Source organism: Episyrphus balteatus, chromosome 4 (genome assembly GCF_945859705.1).
Source record: "Episyrphus balteatus chromosome 4, idEpiBalt1.1, whole genome shotgun sequence".
In the NCBI taxonomy this organism is placed as follows: Eukaryota; Metazoa; Arthropoda; class Insecta; order Diptera; family Syrphidae; genus Episyrphus; species Episyrphus balteatus.
The window spans coordinates 83,128,120-83,147,350 of NC_079137.1; the positions used below are offsets into that span (position 1 = coordinate 83,128,120).

At 31.0% G+C, this 19,231-nt stretch overlaps 1 protein-coding gene across 4 annotated transcripts; it reads right to left on the reverse strand.

The window, feature by feature from the left end:
* Positions 1–5,732: 5,732 nt before the first annotated feature.
* LOC129918275 (dnaJ homolog subfamily C member 5 homolog) lies at positions 5,733–18,968 on the reverse strand. 4 transcript variants are annotated; one of them, XM_055998728.1, is made up of 8 exons: positions 18,848–18,968; positions 18,716–18,776; positions 11,522–11,660; positions 11,291–11,443; positions 11,064–11,201; positions 7,732–7,797; positions 7,225–7,438; positions 5,733–6,992 (listed from the first exon to the last, which is right to left on the reverse strand). In XM_055998728.1, the coding sequence occupies exons 2-8, from the start codon at positions 18,733–18,735 to the stop codon at positions 6,970–6,972; spliced, it is 753 nt and encodes a 250-aa protein (XP_055854703.1). In that variant the 5' UTR covers positions 18,736–18,776; positions 18,848–18,968; the 3' UTR covers positions 5,733–6,969. The 4 variants fall into 4 exon arrangements, with proteins under 4 accessions (XP_055854703.1, XP_055854702.1, XP_055854705.1 ...); XM_055998727.1 differs by having other exon boundaries at positions 18,716–18,930; XM_055998729.1 differs by lacking the exon at positions 5,733–6,992 and adding an exon at positions 7,096–7,118 and having other exon boundaries at positions 18,716–18,931.
* Between the last annotated feature and the right edge of the window lie 263 nt (positions 18,969–19,231).

The window sequence follows — 19,231 nt, forward strand, 5'->3', positions numbered from 1 at the left end:
AAGAATAATCTGTAACGGTTAAACATAAAATAAGGAAGTTGACGGTTATTTATTAAGTAGGGGAAAGTGGCCTAAAATGGCACCCCAAGGTAAAATGGCCCCCTTGCTAGAAATCGTAGAATCGAAAATAATTAGAAAGTTTTATGAACGCGATTCTTTAGTTTATCTGGCAAAACCAACATATACGAAATTTCAGGAACTTCAAGCCATTATTTGAAATTTGACAGGTCAAACTGTCTCTATCCACATCAAAAAGTACACTCGTTAAAATTTTGTGAAATTTTTTTTGCAAAAAAAAAGTATAAAAAACATTGTATTTTGGAAAAAGAAGTTAATGTGTGTACGCATGAAGTATTTCTTATTAATTTACTGAAATAAGTTGGTTTAAAACGATTTTAAATTTTTTGGTGTAAAAATTAAATTGAAAAAAACTCAAAATGGGCAAAATGGCCTACTTAGTTCTCGGGTAAAATGGCATACCTATTTCACATGTCATTTTAAATTTTTTGTTCACATTTTCATTTTTTTAAGTGAAAATAGTTGCTATTTATGAACGATGTACAGAGAGGAAGTCCTGGACTGAGGAAAGCCCTTGATTCCGTCAAAAACCTGGAAAAAAGCATCCAAAACACTCAAAGTTGCAAAAACTACAAAAACGAGACGAGCAACCAACATGAACTGGGTTTTGAATGACTCGATGAAAGATCTGCTGGGATTAAGCACCACTTGTTCCAAAAAAATGGAAAAGAAGACCTTTGACTCAATTTTGCATTTAAAATCACGTATGTTGGGACAGTGTGCCATTTTACCCGGGTAAATTTGTTCAGTGAAATTTGTAGACGTCTTGAAAATTAAAAAAATTAAATACTTTTTGGAACTTTTTCAACTCGCAAATGAAAAAAATGTGAGAGTAATATATTAAACTTTGAAAAGTATATAGCATTTAAGTTTGAATGCTACTGTTTTTCGAGATATAGGACATTTTCCTTAGGGGGGCCATTTTAGGCCACCTTCCCCTATGTATATTATGGTGAATCGCCAGATGGTCAATGTCAGTCACATAGTTGGTATTATGCTTCGAGGCTGCATTTTTTGTATAAAAAGTACTAATTTTTGAGGGAAAAAAATATTTTGACAAACGTTCTTTTTCAACGTTGGTAAGGTAAAGTTATGCATTTTACGTGTTTCAAGCACGTATAAAACTGACAGACTTGTTAAGGTCCCGATTTGTAAAAAAATTGGGCAAAACGGCGGAACTTAACATTGAAATTAGTGCATCTTCTGTTGCAAGTCATAATTTCGGTGTGTCTGTTAAGAAATCTTTGGAGAACTGAATTTATCACGGGAAACTAAAAATTACCAATTATGAAAACACAAAAATATAATTATACAATTATACTATTCAAAATTTACCAAAAATGGACAAAAAATTAAAAAAATGCACTAAAAAAAAGACGCATTTTGAAGAATTTACTTTAAATCGGGGATTGACTCCAAAAAGTCTGAATTTGGAAATGCCATTCTTTCATCAAAAACTTTGTTAGCAAAAGTACCCTTTGCATTTGTCTCGAAGAAGACAATTTTACCATGTTTATGGGAAGATAATACAGTATATGATACCAATGTTACCGAATAACACCGAATGATATAACAAAAGGTCCATTGAAAAAGTAGAAATTAAAAAAATAACTGTCTTTTTACGTACATACATTTAAAATAAATTAATTTAACAATAAATTAAAGCTTCAAGTACAACAAATATATTTTTTAAATAAAGTACACACATGCAACTGAAACTTCCAAAACAAAAATTTTATGTAAAACAATAGAAACAAAAAAAAATTAATTACTGCCGATGTAATTTTTCACACAAAACAAATGAACCCCATTAAAGGATTACAATCAATGACTTTCAACTGATGCTGTGGCTAAGTGCATGCATAAAAAAATAAATTGCACGACTGGGGTCGTACGTACTTGCTCTTATGCTTAAAGTAACTATAATGTTAAAGCTTTTTATTCAAGAAATTTAAAATTCGATATTTTGAAGAAATTTCATAAGTAGTATAAAAAAATTAAATCTGTTTTTATAATTAATAAAACTCCGTTTTAAAATATCTTAAAAAAAAAAAACAAATATGCCATTTTATTTCTCGTATAAAAAGGTATTTTTAGAAAAAAAATTTTGAAAATTGTAGGAGCCGTTTTTTAAAAAAATAATTTTTTATATATACAATTTTTTTAACATTTTTCAAAAAAAAAGTTGGTATGCCATTTTGAAGAAATAATTAATTTACACATAAAAACTAAATTTTAAAATTTTTCATTGATCCGTTTTCAAAAAATTGATTTTTCAAAAAAAAAATTTGAAATATTTTTTAAAAAACCAAAAATGCGTTTTTTGAAAATTTTCTAAAATTTTAATATTATCTTTACTTACACACTTTTGTATAAAAATTTTCATTTAAATCGGGTTAATTTTGTACGAGATATTCAGAAACGAAAAAAACCGTTCTATGACAGGTACCGTTAATAACGGTACAAAAAATATTTTTTTTATTTAAAAAGTTGGCCCTTATGTGTAGTATTACACACAAAAATTTTAATCAAAATCGTTAGAGCCGTTTTTGAAAAAAATTAACTTTTCTATTTCCGTTATATGGCAGGTACCGTTAGTTTTGGTCATAAAAAAAAAATTTCAATTTCCCCTCTAGGGAATCACCAAAAACTGCTAACTACCAAGTTTGAAGAAAATCACTTCACTCGTTTAGGCTGCAGCTCCAGATAGAGACAGACGGACAGACAGACAGACAGACAGACAGACAGACAGACAGACAGAATTGCCGGACCCACTTTTTTGGCATTCTCCATCATCGTAATGTCATGTAAAATTGTTATCTCGAGTTCGATTTTTTTTACGAATCCTAAACTTGCCCTATAGTACCTATATCGCAAGTAAAAAATTATGGGGCATTATTCCGTGGGTATAGAATAGCCAAACAAAAAATCACTTCTCAACTCCACATTTTGCAAAAAAGTTATATGAGCGGGTTTTGGAGTTGAATACCTCCCTGTGTGCCACGGTAAGAGTTGTTTTTCTGAAATTTTTTGATCTCATTTAATATCTTGGACCTTTTAACATAGATCAAAAACATAAAAAAACCATTGCATTATTGTTTCCTCGCTACCCGTAGTTATTAACGAAATTCGAAAATTTACTAATTAAAGTTGACAAAATTATGATTCATTAAAAGGTAATCACCTAGTAATCACCTGCACTAGCATCAAAGCACCATCTTAACCAATTTTGCGTGTCAAAAATTTATATACAGAGATGACAGTCATCGTAATGACTTTTCTCCGAAATAGCCTTTAACTGGCGTGCATGTTCTGTCCATGAACATCTCAGGCAGGTAAGATGAACCGCCGCCGTTAGTGAATTGGCAGTTAGGTGACGAGTTAACTATGCCGTCCGTATCCTGGAACGCCCTGCTACAGCACTTAATTCGGATACAATGCACTTTCAAGCTCGACTTTAATTTTCTCAATCACAATATGGTTGGAAATTTGTCCAATACGGAATTTTTTTAATCTTTCAGTTAAAACTGACAAGGACAACCCATAATTTGATGAACAGATATAATATAGAAAGTTAAACAAAATTAAAACAAAATAGTTAAGACAATAGCAGAGGTGAAAGTTAAACAAAATTAAACTTCGAATTGGTTCTCCGATAATAATGTTTTGGTGGAATTTATGTAGTCTCTTGTGAAGAGACCTAAAAGTCAAACAGAAAGTTTAAATATAAACTGTCCCTTATTGCGAGATGCAATAAAAGTCAATCGAATCGATAAATATCTGTTTTGGTATTATATATCTCTGTCGACAAATATATTTGATATTGCGAGTTATGAACTTGATTTGAGTCGATAGGAAAATTGGAAACGAACGAAAAATAAAAAAATATTGTTCTCAATAGAGATTCAAAATACCTAAATCCATTTTCGATGATCAACATTCGATAAAAGTCGTCTATCGATAGACAAAAGACACTCGCAAGAAGGGTCTAAAATTAAAAAAAAAGCTTTTTGAATTAAAATTAGTTCTACAGAGAAAAAATGACACTCATACGCCACAGTGATCTCTTAGAAATGTTCTTCACATGTTTTAGTAACCGCATGAGATTAATTTAAAAAAAGGCAAATATTGTTGAATAAGTAATGAAACTTGAGGCACATTCCTTCAAATCTATTCACAAGGTTATGACTTTTGAGAATACCAAAATGAAAGAAGCGCGGCGAATGTTGAAGACGCCATTTTCAAAATAAAATTTTTTAGAGCTATCGGTGTTTGGGTGGTAAATTGTAAGTGAATGGAAAAAAAAACATTAAACTTATTTATAACAAAATGAACTAAGACGATGCTGGTTCAAAACAAAATCACAAATCACTTTTTTCAAGGTACAAAACACTCAAACAACTTTTTTTTGGAATAGGCCTACTGTTACTTGCAGACTTAACGTACTGACTTACTCTAAGCTTAGCAGTTCAACTGGCTGAATACAATGGTGTAGCTGTGGCTGTAGCCTGTAGTACTGTCAAAATTTTACTGAGGGAAAACCCTACAAAAGTTGGCGGCAGCAGAGCAAAAAGTTGAGCCAGAACTATAATTGGCGGATGGAGTCAGATGCTAATGTCAATTGTTGTTGTTTTCCATAAGTTTTCATACGTCGAGTGCGGTTGCGAGCGCACTCGTCGGATGAAAACTTATGGAAAACAACAACAATTGACAGTAGCTTCCGACTCCATCCGCCAATTATAGTTCTGGCTTTGAGAATTCTTCAACTTGCGCTACAAGCTACAGCCACAGCTACACCATTGTATTCAGGGGGTAAAGCTTATGGACAAGGTGGCCACTGCAGAAACGCTTTACTCATCAAGCTAAAAAAAAATTTCAAATTGGAAGTGAAAGTAGTTACAAAAACCACGATTGTGTGGTAAAATTCATTCTGCATCTTATAGAGTTAAAAGATAAGAAATATTCATGTCAAATTAAAGACATAAACATCTTTTTCCCCAATGCGAAGGTTTTCCGGGAAAAGGCTTGGCAAAAAAAAATATTGAATTCATAAACGCTTCACTGCTTTTGCATCACAACTTTTTTATATGGAAAGAAAACACTACCTTACCAACAAAGCATCACGTTTACATCAAAAATATATTTTTGATGCATTAATGAGTTCAGCCAAAGGATCAATGATGTCGAAATAAAGATAGTAACGTCTTCTTTCAAAATTTAGAGTGTCGGATCAAAGCTTGGCATTTCACCTACAAGCCTGCTCCAAACGAGCAAACGTCTAATTTTTTACTCGGAAGACCTCTGGTTTTCAAAATAAAGCTGCATTGCCTTCTTCTTCATTTAACTCGATAAGTACAAAGGGGCAGAGCGTACCTCTTGATTCTTTTACCTGAATGGCTTTTTGTCCTAAAGCAGGTTGCATTACGATACTGACAATCACTAACCCGGAAATCTTCTGAATTTACCTTTAATTTGACATTCATATTAATATCATCTTTTAGCTCTATGAAATGAACAATACGATTTACCACGCCAATCGTGCCAGAATGCGGAGCGGAAGACCTGTGGTTTTCCTAACTGCTTTATTTTTCGGAATTTTATTTGTCACGTGAGGACCTTAATGTGATGATTGATGAATTAAATAGAAAGACTAATTTTTCTTTTATTTTATATTGATTTTAATTTTAAATTATACTACACATACATAATTCATCTTGTTTTTACAATTTTCATCAATGGGATAATTTTGTTGTTCAAATACATACAGCCATTATTTGCTGCCATTGTTTTACATAGTGATCATATTTTTGTTAATAACACGAGTGATTAACATATAATATATATGTAAATATTGTTTTTTTGTTTAATTAAGATTATATTTTTTTATTAATCAAAGAAAGATAAAACATTTTCGGTTCCCACTTTATGGAATTTAATTTTATAGTGGAATAATTATATTTATTTTATTTTTACTAAAAAGATATTAACACGTTAAAGTGACCATCATATTATATAAAAAAAGATATATCCATTAAATTATGAAATATGCGTACGATGTTACATGTACCCATAGATTAATAATTTTTATTTTTTACAAATATGAAAATAAAAGCAAACGATGCGAAGTACTTATTTTTAATAATTAATAATTGTTGAGAACGGACATTATTTTATAATAATTTAATGTAAAAAGGACAAACATTGGTTGCGCACGAGAAAATAATTTATTTATTTTTTGTTTAAACATTCAATAGATTTTTTTTTAATTCAACAACATATAATTATATTCAAAACGGAACCATCCAACTTCCAACTGGTTATTGTGGACTTACAAGCCAATTTCAAAGCACAAAGCGTGTTTAGTATAGGTTGCCACTTATTGTTAATTGTTTTATAATAATAGTAAAAAAAATAAAACATTACAAGGTTCAAAATACGATATTATATTATTTACTGAAGAATATTGGAAATACATTTTTAAAAATACATTTATGTATATACTTTGATAAAAACGTATAGTTTCAAGGATTCACAGTTCATTACTATCTAAGCATGTAATTACTAACAACAGTGTCAAAATTATGTAGTCTTTAATGAATGAATATTATTATTATAATCTTATTGTTTTAATCGTACAATTTATAATTAATTATTCGCGCAACGCCTGTTTCACTGCCGTCTTTTCCATTTACTCGTGCATCGAGTCATGAAAAATTATCTAGATGCATGCGTCGATCCGCTCGTGTTTGATTATTTTATTTGCATTGCTGCTGTTTTTTTTCAGCTATTTTTTTTTTTGCATTTCTGTATTTTGTTTTTTTTTTTGTTTTTTATTATGTATAATTTTGTATTGTTCTTATTTTTTTTCGGTAAATCATATTTGGTATGATTTTAGTATTTTTGGTTAAATATATCTAGAAAAAAAGGTATTGGGAAATTTAATTCGTTTATCATTATCATCTTCTTAACAATAGTTTCATAATATGGAATTTGAATTTTTTGTATATAAACAAACATAAATTATTAATACAACTATATTCCTTTAGAGGTGCATATTTAAATACCGGGAAGGGTAAATTGATTTTATTAGATACATACATTTATAATGGAAACCAATTAAATGTGTTTGGTAAAATTAGTGTATACCTGGCGTGTATGTTGGCTGTTCGGATGAATTGAGCGAAGTATTTTCTGTTGCCCCTCCTGTGAATGGATTTGTAGGATTTGGTTGCTGTGATGATGGTGGTGGCATAGCGAAAACAGGCATGCCAGCACCTGCTGCTTGTCCAGCAGTTGGTTGTGATGTCACAGGTGCTGAGCCTGCAGGTGTATTAAGATCCTCAAAATCGTTTCCATCCTCCTTAAAATAAACCAAATAAATGCATTATTACTTAATTGTGATGGCAACATCATATCAACGATGAGTAAGCACAATTTTTTATTTTATATTGGATTAGATTAGCCTGATGCAAAATACATGCAAAACAGAACTTCACATTAATGATACCAGGTGTTGACACATGTTAATATATAATTTGAGAATAATGTAATGTATGTAGAGTAAAGGTAAACAATAGTTTTGTGTTAGATTTCAATAACTTTTCTCGATTTTTTTTGACAATTTAGACACTGACTATCATTTTATTGACTTACCAATCTTCCTTGCATTCGATGTCGTTGCTCTGGTTGGCCCTCTCTACTAGCATTGCCACCGTCTCGCTAATATACGAATAATACATTTATATTCGCATTGGAATGATGATGAATATTAAATCAACAAAGAAAGAAATTACAAAAAAAAAGTAAAACTTAAGCTCAAAAAAGGTCATGGAATGGTTATATTCAATTGAGAGTTTGATGATTTTCGTGAAGGATATAGAAATACAGAAATAAATTAAAAAAAAAAAAACAAGAAGAAGTTGTCTATATAAAGAAAATTAAAGAAAGAAATATAAAAAAGTGATCAAGAGAATCAAACAAAAAACAAAAAAAAAAAAACAAAAATAACTCAGAAAAACTATACAATTACCCATAATATGTAATAAAAGTAGTTGGATGAGGTGTATATTACATTTAAAAAGGTAAGCAGGTTGCCAGATTTAAGTTTTGAAATATGGTAAAGTAAATTGTTGATATTGATTTGATGGCTGTACTCATCATATTCATATTGAATAATAAATACATACATTTATATATTTTTAGTACCTATTTTACAATATTTCCTAATTGTACGTTTTTTTTTTAATTCTATGTATTAAGAGTAATGTATGCGATTAAACTAAAATATGAATTTTTAGCTGGTACACCTCAGGCAAAATGGTTTGATAAAATTTAGCTGAGAAATTTGTGTATGGGATCTGAGTACTATGCTTTGAGATACAAAATAGTAAAATTAGTGCGCTACTTTAAAAAATTAAAATATTACATAAAATTTAGTCAACTTCAAAAAATAGAAATTTAATAAGATAATTAAACGTAATATAAATTTACTTTAGTCTAAGTGAAGTCTTAGACTCGCATCCAATTTTGCGAGTGAGTACGCATTTTTATAGTCTTAAGCGTTCTAATAAAAAGTTCAAAAGTCGGACAGCTTTAAATAGCAGATTTATATTGTTTTCAGGGGGTTTAGAAGTGTGAGTTTTAAAATTATTATTAGTAGGCTAAATTCACACTATTTTGCATTCGAAATAGAGGAACTAATGCTCTATTATTTTCACTAGCCAATCAATCTTGATCAATAAGGCGACTAAATTTTGGTACTTAAAAAGCTTTATATTGAGTTCTAGTTTATCTCATGAAATATTCAGGCTTAGGGACAGTGACAGATCATCAGTTCTATATTCAGAATGTAAAAAAACGCCCGGGTAAATGCGTTCGGGAGAAAGGCACCCAATCAAAAAGCTTTTTCATCATTATAAACGACAAGGGAACAAAATTAAAACAGAAAATCAATTATATTCTTGGAATTTCGATTGGGAGTCTTTCTCCCAAACACATTTTCCCGGGAAATTTCATTCAAAATAGGGCTGAATGTCAATTTAGCCTACTCAAATTAGTAAGAAAACTTGGGTTGTTTAACCTATGAAATTGCGTACCTACTCTTATTTTGGTTATACCTACACTACCAAAATTAGCTGCGGGCTCTTAGGCTATTTAAACCTAAAAAGAAAATTCACAACAAAATAAGGTAATCTTTTCAATAAATTGTTTTCCTTCCATGGAGTAATCCTTGACATGGCTAAGGGGCTTAATCTTTTGAAACTTAAAAATATGGGATTGCGGAACTCTTTTATGCACAACAACTACACATGATCAAAGAAGGAATATCTCCATCAATGTACTAATAATATAGGTGGTAGCGGGAGAATTTTTGTAATCCTCACTCCCTCCATTCAGGAAGAACTACTTGGAAGATACTAGGTGAGTATACTAGAGTAAAATATACAAGCGTTGACCAGATGTTTACTATTGTTAATATTGCACAACTGTTGCACGATTAACAATTACATCCGTCGGAGGTTTTGGATTCACATCCAGCTTTTGGCTCCTGCAAGGAACTAACAAAGACAAAGAGTATTTTTGTCATGAGAATTTGCATTTCCACTTAGCTGGATTCGCCAGATAATTTTTTGTCACCTCTATCTTGCAAACCATTACCTGCTCCAAACAGGAATGGCTGCAAATGTCAAAAGACCATGCTTCTTCGTGTGCATTTATCACAAATTAAAAATTCCTTACTTGAAAATTGAAAAATGTCAAAGAGGAAGACGTTTAACAAAAATAAATAATGAGGGCCCATCCGTTTGCGAAAGGTTATTATAACGAAATATACATCTTCTTAATCTCTGTTCAAGAAAAAGTGAGGTGCATGTGCACCTTAATATTTCTATGGATAATTAATATGAATTTAAGGAAATTCACCCTCCCTTTACATGAATAGAGGAGGAGTTCAAAGAGAAAGCACAGTTCTCTGTACAAACATTAATACTGCACAATAAATTACTACTTAGCATAAATCAATTATTTCTATAATAAAAATATTTGTTCTTTTATATCAACCATTTTAATTTTTAACTCTGAAGCTGAAAATATATTTTAATTTCCTGTTCAAATAGAATTCAAAAGCTTCTGGGAGCTTATACAGGAGAGCATAATAAATAATTTAAATCAAAGGAGAATGAAAGTCTCTGAATCCATTTAAAAATGAGAGTATTAACCAAAGAGAACAAAAATCTCTTCATTGCTGATGCAAGTTTTTTATATTGATTTTTGTCTTTTAAGTTTTTACAGCTGGTTGATGTAAATTTCTTTTATATAGACTTGATTTATAGTATAATAGTTTTAGTCAAACAAATAACAAAATGTTTTACATTAGTTACCTGAACAAAAAATTAATTGGTTAGGTTCAACCTCATCTCTCTACATCCCACTAGTTTTTACATAAAATGTATACACTCATACAGAACTTACCTCGATTGTTATTTTTGTTTTGGGTTAGTAACACATCTAAGAACTAACATAAGATTAATAATAATTAATACTATCACAAAAATTACATGCAAAATTAATATCAATATGTGTATGTTTTCCAATCAAGTGTAATAGCTTCACAAAAATCATCATCATCATCGATCAATATATTAAACTGTGCTTTTTTGAATTTCTTTTTTTGCAGCAATTTAAGTTTCTCACGAAAAGGTGTACATAATAATTATTTGTATTGCTATCAAAGGTTTACAATTAATGTAGAGCGATTTTAATTTTTATAAAATGATTAATTAATTATTGTTAAAAATGAAGAAAACTTAATGTCTAAGAAGTTCCTATATTAAATGAACTGTTTGTTAGTATCGCAAAAGCTTTAAATTATTATGAAAATGCTTTGTAGGTATTATGAATGCAAAACTTGCAGTAGAAATTGTACTAAAGAAAGCATTGCAAGTTACACCTCTTCGTGGATAAATTATTTTATTGAATATACTTACGTTCAAATGCTGGTAATCACCAGTGGCTTCGTTTGCTGGTGGCTTGTATTTGCCACAGCAGAAGTTACAGCAGAAACAACAGCAGCAACAACAACAACAGCAGCATCCAGACAATATGGCGCAACAAATGACGATAGTCTAGACAAGAAAACAAAAAACAGATGTTTAAATGCATTTTAATAGATTAAGTAAACATTTTATTTTTTAGACAGAAAAATTAAACTTACTTTCACTGCTGGTGATGTAACAACAAAGTATGCATTTACATTCTCTTCACCGAATTGTTCGGCAATGTATAATCCCAATGAACCATAATTGTCGTAAATATTTCTTTTTGTCAAATCACTTAAAATTGAATGCGCCCTGTTGACTTCCTTAAACTATAAGCACAACCAAATATAACATAAAAAATTGGAATTGATACTTTGGTTATAAGAATAAAATAAATAAACACAGACCTTATCCGATGCATCTACATTATCTGGGTTCTTATCCGGATGGTACTTAAGTGCAAGTTTTCTATAAGTCTTCTTGATTTCGTCAGCTGTAGCTGTCTTGGGAAGTCCCAATATTTCATAGAGTGAATCACCAGAAGTGCTAAACAAATAAAATAAGTATAAAAAATATGTAGGCAACAAATTGGTGGCTAAAGTAAGGTTAGGTTAATGGGGCTGACAGATGGTTTTGATAATACACTGGGGACTATGACTTCTATGTATATGATATGAATATGATTTGTATTGTATTTATAGTAAAATCTTTAATTAATTTTCTGATATTCAAGTTAATTAGAGGCATTTATAAATTATGACAACCTATGGCCAGAAATACTAGAGGGTTTTTCTGTTGTTACTTAATCAATTGGTTTAGTTGAGATGGAAACTTTTTATTTTTATGTCTCTTTCCAGCCCCTAGGGCCAAGCATTTTCATGCATGGAATGTTAATTTGAAAGTTGGGTGTTGGTTTATGTGCTTTTCAGTTAAGTTGGACTTTGCTATAGAGTTTGAAGAAGCTATCCGTTCTTTTAAAGTGAATTTTATAGAGTCCAGGGACAGTTGATTCCATTAATTAAATGACGCTGGTGTTCTTCACATGCATATATTAGATGTGAATTATCAAGAAAGCGTTAATTCGTTAACGTACTTTCTCTTATTTTGTCCCAGATCTTTTATTATTTTATACTATGTATTTTCAGAAAGGTGTATATCATATCAAACTGATACCTGAACCAAAAAATGTCTTTTAGACCGAATTTATTCACTCTTTGATTATGTATGTATTTATCGCCATTAAAAATGAAGAAAACTGTCAAATCGCTAAGAAATTTTAAAATTAAATTTAAATAGCGACTTTAAATTTAATGGAGTGTGAATGAATTGGGGCTGAGTTATTAAAAATGTCTTCCTTGAATTTGTTTAGCAAGAGTTTTATCGTCTTTGTTGGGCTTTATCAGTAGGTAATTGACAAAAGGAAACATAGAATACAGGTATCAAACCAAATCAATGTTTTGTTCCTTAGTATGAAAACTTTGTTTCCAATTATGTATGTACTCATTTAAAGATAAAGGGTGGGATCTTAAATACTTAGTCTACAGAAGTCACTTTTCTTGCAGCTTGGTATGCAATCAACATGTGCTGTTGACATCACTTTGGATATATTTAGCACATTGGAAGTGCTAGGATGTGAAATGAAGGTTAAAAGCTTTTGTACTGTGTCTTCCACTCAAATTGGTTAACTTATGAGCTCAAAGTTGATTTTTTTTTTGTTATTTTCAGTTCTGTTCAAATACGACCTTATTCAATTATAGCTAAATAAAAAGTAATTTTAATTTTTCATAAGTGACACAAAATATTTTTAGATTTCTACTGTTAGTTATCATTAGTAACAGCATAATTTCTTCAGATACTACAGGTATGAATCAATATGTTCGTCCGCTTGAGTGTTTTGGGCAAAAAAACATGCAGTTTTGTTTAAAGTATGATTAATGCTGCAGTAGATTTTTGCTTTTCTGACAAATAATCTGTATCCGACAGAGTATGAGTTTTCGAGTGTGCCTTGCCAACAGAAAACAGAGTTATCCCAGGGAAGATTTATTGCAGTGCCAAAAATAGTTAAATATTCAAGAAACTACATTGCAATTAAAATTCCTTTAGGCAACGCCCCAATACATGCAAACAAGCGAACATATTCAACATCTCGCAATGTACAACTCACGCAAAAAATATGTTCAAGCTCAAGGTCTAAGGTATACTAATGTTCTTTTAGAACCAGGTAACTACAATAAGAAAATAGAATCGAGTTACAAACATAAATGTATTTTTCTGCTAAACCAACTTTAGTAAGCTTCAAAAACCCTGAATGAATGACTACTCTTTAAAATCTACATTCCTTTTCATCAGAATAGGTACACAACTTTTTAAATGTTCATTAATCGTTTGTCCTAATAGTTGTGCGTGAACAAATTAGGTTTTATTGTTTTTTGATAGTTTAAGATGTTAGGAAAAGCGACGGCTAAGATTATTTCAAAATGGACCATAAAATTAATTTTTGTTTTCTTCATCTGAATAGGTACATTCTTGTTATCTATAATGTTTTTATGGATTTCGGTAAAATTTACCGAACATATATATATAATTTAATAACCATACTACCATTTTGAAAAACATGGGTGGGCTACAATCGCTAAGTTTTGGCGAAAACACATTAATAAATACAATTAAGAATGAAGGATCCACCAGGCATAAAAAAATTACGAAGTGTGAATGTTCTCTATCCTTAATTCAGATACAAACATTTCGGTGGTAAAAAACCATGAAGGTGGTAAAAAAACTGCAAAAAACACTCTTAGACGAGTAAATTTCTACATCATCTACCAGTTTTGGTGGATAAACGACAACAAAAAAAAAGGTAATACAGTTGTCATTTGTAATTACGGGATAGTAAATAGAAGTCTCAATCATCTTAAATGGCTAAATTTTGAAAAGACACCATCACTAAACCAGGAACAAAAATATATATGCGATTAAAGTTTTTGAAATCCTATATCACACAGAAAGTTGAGTGGTATTTCTTGGTATTTTTGGATCAAATAACATTTAATTTTGATGTTTTTGATTAGTTAAACTATCAGTTTTACATTCTGCAAAAGGAGAACCAATTCTGAGCCCCACTTCATAGTTGAAGGGAAGCAACTGTTACCTAGTTATACATTTTAAATGGAAAAAATTAGACCGTGCAATTTTTTTTTTTCATAGGACTGTAGAGGGGATCACTGAGAGCTCAAAACCAGGAAAAACAAGTTTTAATGAATAACTCGGCCATTTTTGATTTCTGACAAAAATGATATACATACATACATCTTATATATATAATTCTCCTGTGCGTTTGTTTGTGAGCCTACTCCTTCTAAACGACTGGACAGATTTTTCTGAAATTTGGTGGGTGTGATAAGGTCCATCAGAGACAGGTTTTGTTTCATAATTGGACCCAGTAGGTGGCGCTGTTGTCGAGTTGTAGGAAAATTGCTTATTCTGAACGAACGACTGGACAGATTTTTGTGAAATTTTGTGTATGTGATAAAGTCCATCCGAGACAGGATTGTTTTATAATTGGACCCGGTAGGTGGCGCTGTTGTCGAGTTTTAGGAAAATTGTATATTTTGAACGAACGACTGGACAGATTTTTGTGAAATTTTGTTTATGTGATAAGGTACGTCCGAGACAAGTTTTTTTTTATAATTGGACCCGGTAGGTGGTGCTGTTGTCGAGTTTTAGGATAATTTCATATTTTGAACGAACGACTGAACAGATTTTTGTGAAATTTTGTTTATGTGATAAGGTCCGTCCGAGACAGTTTTTTTTTTATAATTGGACCCGCCAGGTGGCGCTGTTGTCGAATTTTAGGAAAATTGCATATTTTGAACGAAAGACTGGGCAGATTTGTATGAAATGTTGTGTATGTGATAAAGTCTATCCGAGACGGGTTTTGTTTCAAAATTGGACCCGGTAGGTGGCGCTGTTGTCGAGTTTTAGGATAATTTCATATTTTGAACGAACGACTGAACAGATTTTTGTGAAATTTTGTTTATGTGATAAGGTCCGTCCGAGACAGGTTTTTTTATAATTGGACCCGGTAGGTGGCGCTGTTGTCGAGTTAGGAAAATTTCATATTTTGACCAGACTGGGGGCCAATTTGGTTCTGTGAAAACGTGAATCGAAAAAAAAAACTTTTTCATTTTAGCTTTCAAACACTCTTTTCACTTTTTCGATTCATTTGAAACGAAAAACGATTCTCATCCTATGATATCACAAATAATTTAGTGAAAAAAATATATATTTATATGAATATTTTTGATGTTTGTTTTCATTTTTTCACAGAACGAGAATAAAATGAGTGAACAAGTGAAAAGCTTTTCGTTTCACTTATTCACAGAACCAGAATTGGCCCCCTGGAGAGATTTTTCTGAAATTTGGTGGATGTGATAAGGTCCATCCGAGACAGGTTTTGTTTCATAATTGGACCCGGTAGGTGGCGCTGATGTCGAGTTATAGAAAAATTTCATATTTTGAACGAACGACTGAACAGATTTTTTGTGAAATTTTGTTTATGTGATAAGGTCTGTCCGAGACAGGTTTTTTTTTATAATTGGACCCGGTAGGTGGCGCTTTTGTCGAGTTTTAGAAAAATTGCATATTTTGACCAGACTGGACAGATTTTTGTGAAATTTTGTGTGTGTGGTATGGACCCAGTAGGTGTCGCTGTTGTCAAGTTATAGTTAAATTCCATATTTGAAGTCCGAATGGCAGTAGATATAGATTTTTATGAAATTTTGTGTGTGTGTGTGTGTGTGTGATAAGGTTCGTTCGAGACAGGTTTTGTTTTATAGTTGGACCTGGTATGTTGTCAAGTTATAAGCAAATTCAATATTTGGGGTTCAAAATCGCTCATATTCAAGGGTAATAAAAACAAACATGAATTAACTCTTTAAAATGTTAGTCCCGCAAAGAAAATTGTTTACCATCAGTATATCTCAATTAAATTTATGACTGCATCTTAAAATTTGTTTAAGTTGTTTCAACTACCATTAATACAATTTCCGCATAAAAATCAAATGATTTATTTTTTTTAAGAAAGAAATATTTCGACGTATGTATGAATAGAATTAAGACGAAATCTTTTCATTTTTAATCGTTTTTTTTTTAAGATTTTATCCTATTGCTATTGTTTCGGTTACTGGCTCCAACATTACTCACACGGTAACGGTTTAGAAACGAACAAATACAAACTTCAATGAAACCAAAATATGTAAGAGAGAGAATACTATTTTTAAAGTGGATTAAAAATGAGCGTTGAAAGTGGATGCTACATTCCGCAAATAAAAATTTTGGAAGTTAAAACGAAAGTCAACAAAACAAAAACAATGGTTGTTTGTATAGTCGGTTTACGGACGATAATTTTACGTGATAACGTCATAAGAAAACAGGTTGTTTAAACAAAAAAAAAGTAAAAAGATCGTTCTTGGTGTTGGAATTCCAGGCCTCTGCACTGGTGCAAAACACAAATCATTAACAGTTTCACAAAAGAAAGGGAGAATGAGTCATATTTTTCTATAATGGCAGGCGGGATTCATCGATTTAGGCACTTTTTGCAAAAAAAAAATAAGAAGTGAAACCAGAGCCAGTTTTTGTATATTTGTGAATTATATAACCTTTATTGGTTGAATAAATTCCGATAAAAATTTGTAATAGCTGTCGAACAAATGATTTGCTTTGTTTAATATTGTATGTATGTACCTATGTGTAATGGGAAAAGGTTAACACATTACAAAATCAAAAATTGGAAATAAAACTTGGAAAAGGGGGAACGAAGTCCGCCGGGTCAGCTAGTACATAAGTAAAACTTGTAGAAAATTTTGTATTTATTTATTTTCTATAACTAGGTATATCTTAAAAATTTTTTTTGAGTTAATTTGAAAAAAAAAACTATTCCCTTACTCAGCTTAAACGTTATACCCGCTTTGAGTATAGATTTTAAGATCAACGCAATATGGGAGTGTTTTTATATGTATGTTATTGTGGATGATAAATTTAGCTGCAATGTTAGTTTTTGCAAATTCCTGAAATTTTATAAACAAAAGGAACTATATCAAAATCGGTGTCATTTTAAACAAAATGAGTAAATATTTGATAATCATTAATTTCAAGAGAACAAATTTTTCAGAAAGATTGCAAAGACCATAGAGAGATTAAACAATGCAATGTATAAACAGTTTTGTTATTTTTTTTATGAATCTAGAGGCAGGCCACTATACAAATAATATAATGAATAAAATACTTTTTTAAGCCCTGATTTTTCAATCGTCAGTTAGACTATCAGAAGAATAAATGTCAAAAAAAAACTTATATTCCTTGGCATAAGCTCTAACTGAGGTTTATCTGAATATCAAAAATTAGCCCTAAGAAGATTTTGGCTCAAATTCATTTCATGGACCGCTTTTTCATCATTCTTTTTGTGTACCTATTCTGATGAAACATACAAAACAACTCAGTTTTTCGATATGAAATGCTTTTCCATAAAGAAAGTAAGAAAATAAACACACGTTTGATACTGCTAACATCTTAAAAAATGACTTGACAATGAAAAAACTATTATTTTTCCTACACAGTAAGGAAGAAACGAAAACTGAACATTTGGAAAGTTGTGTACCTATTCTGATGAAAAGGAGTGTAAAAGCACCTACGAATCTTCAACTCTGACAGTTTTGAAATTATCAATTTCTAAAGAGTACCTACCTATTTTGAAATGTTTTTTGCTTGCCCTGAATATGCACAAAGAATGTTGGAATTCCGAAAAAATCAATTTTTTCTATTTTCGAAGAGTACCTAATCTTTTTTTACGATTTCGAAATATACCAGCGCAGCGTTTGCAAATTACTATGACAGGTTTTTTACTACGACCAATTGCAACGCAAAAAAAAAATAACAAACACCTCGTCATAATAATGTATACAAGGTACCTATAAAATAAAAATGTGTAGATAAAATATAAATAAAACAATGTTTGAGAATTACTGTAAAACGTGTCTCATCCTCTCTTTTCCATAAACGATTATAAACTCACAGGTTAAGCTACTCGTCATTACTAACTTCTTCGTGTTTTCCATCCATAATCTTCAAGATAAGAAAGAATTTTCCAGGTTATTTTTACATTTCGGCAATAGAGCAATCCCTAACAATTTTATTAAAGCAAAAAGAAAAAAAAAGTATCTGTGAAAAGCTTTAGTTTTTTCCATCGAATCTTGAATTTATCTTTGCATCATCATTCTTGTAGAAAAATCAATAGCTTCAATAACCTGCCATATTCTCTTTTAATAATAATTTTAGTTTCTACACACTTTTGAACAAAACAACAAGAAGGGAGTTTTTCACAATCTGGCAGCGGGGCATTTAGGAAGAGTATGAAATGAATTGAAATTTAAGAAGCAGCTGCTTTCAGGTTAATTCTTCAATTTTTAGGTAAGTACACCAGCAAGTAGGAGGTAGCTACGACAGCACGACAAGGGTTTTTCGTTTTCTTCTCGGGAAAATCAATTCGTTAAGGTAGATTTTTTTTTGGTGTATTTTTCTTTTCAAGAAAAATAGTAAATACTTACGACAATTTTCTTTTGTCCATTTTGAATTATTTTATTTGAATCACAAGCAAATGAATATCAACTGGAATTAAATTTGATATTTTTATTAAGATATTTTTTATATTTTTATCGAATAGAAAAAAGATGAAGCACCGCAATCGTAGTTTTGTCTTTCGATTTGGACAGCCTTCGCCTTTTTTTCCGTTTTTTTCGTCGCCCTTTTTCTTTTTGCACAAACCTGATGAAAAAAAAACTAAACTCAATATTTTAGTTCTTAATGTCAACGTGAATTGTTTTGTGTGCGCTAGGATCAGTTGAGAAAGAGTATTGTTTTGGAGCAACAGGGCTGTCTTTCGACTACCCATGAGCAGAAATCTAGTACAGCTAAATTTTTTATCTACTCGATCAGTAGTGTTTGAAGTTGAAGAAATTACCTAGGGTAAACTGCCCAATCATTGGCATCTAGCCTAGTACACAGCCCAACTAAGTCAGCTATTACATGAAGCCTCAAGAGGCTTGACTCTTTTTTCTAATTTT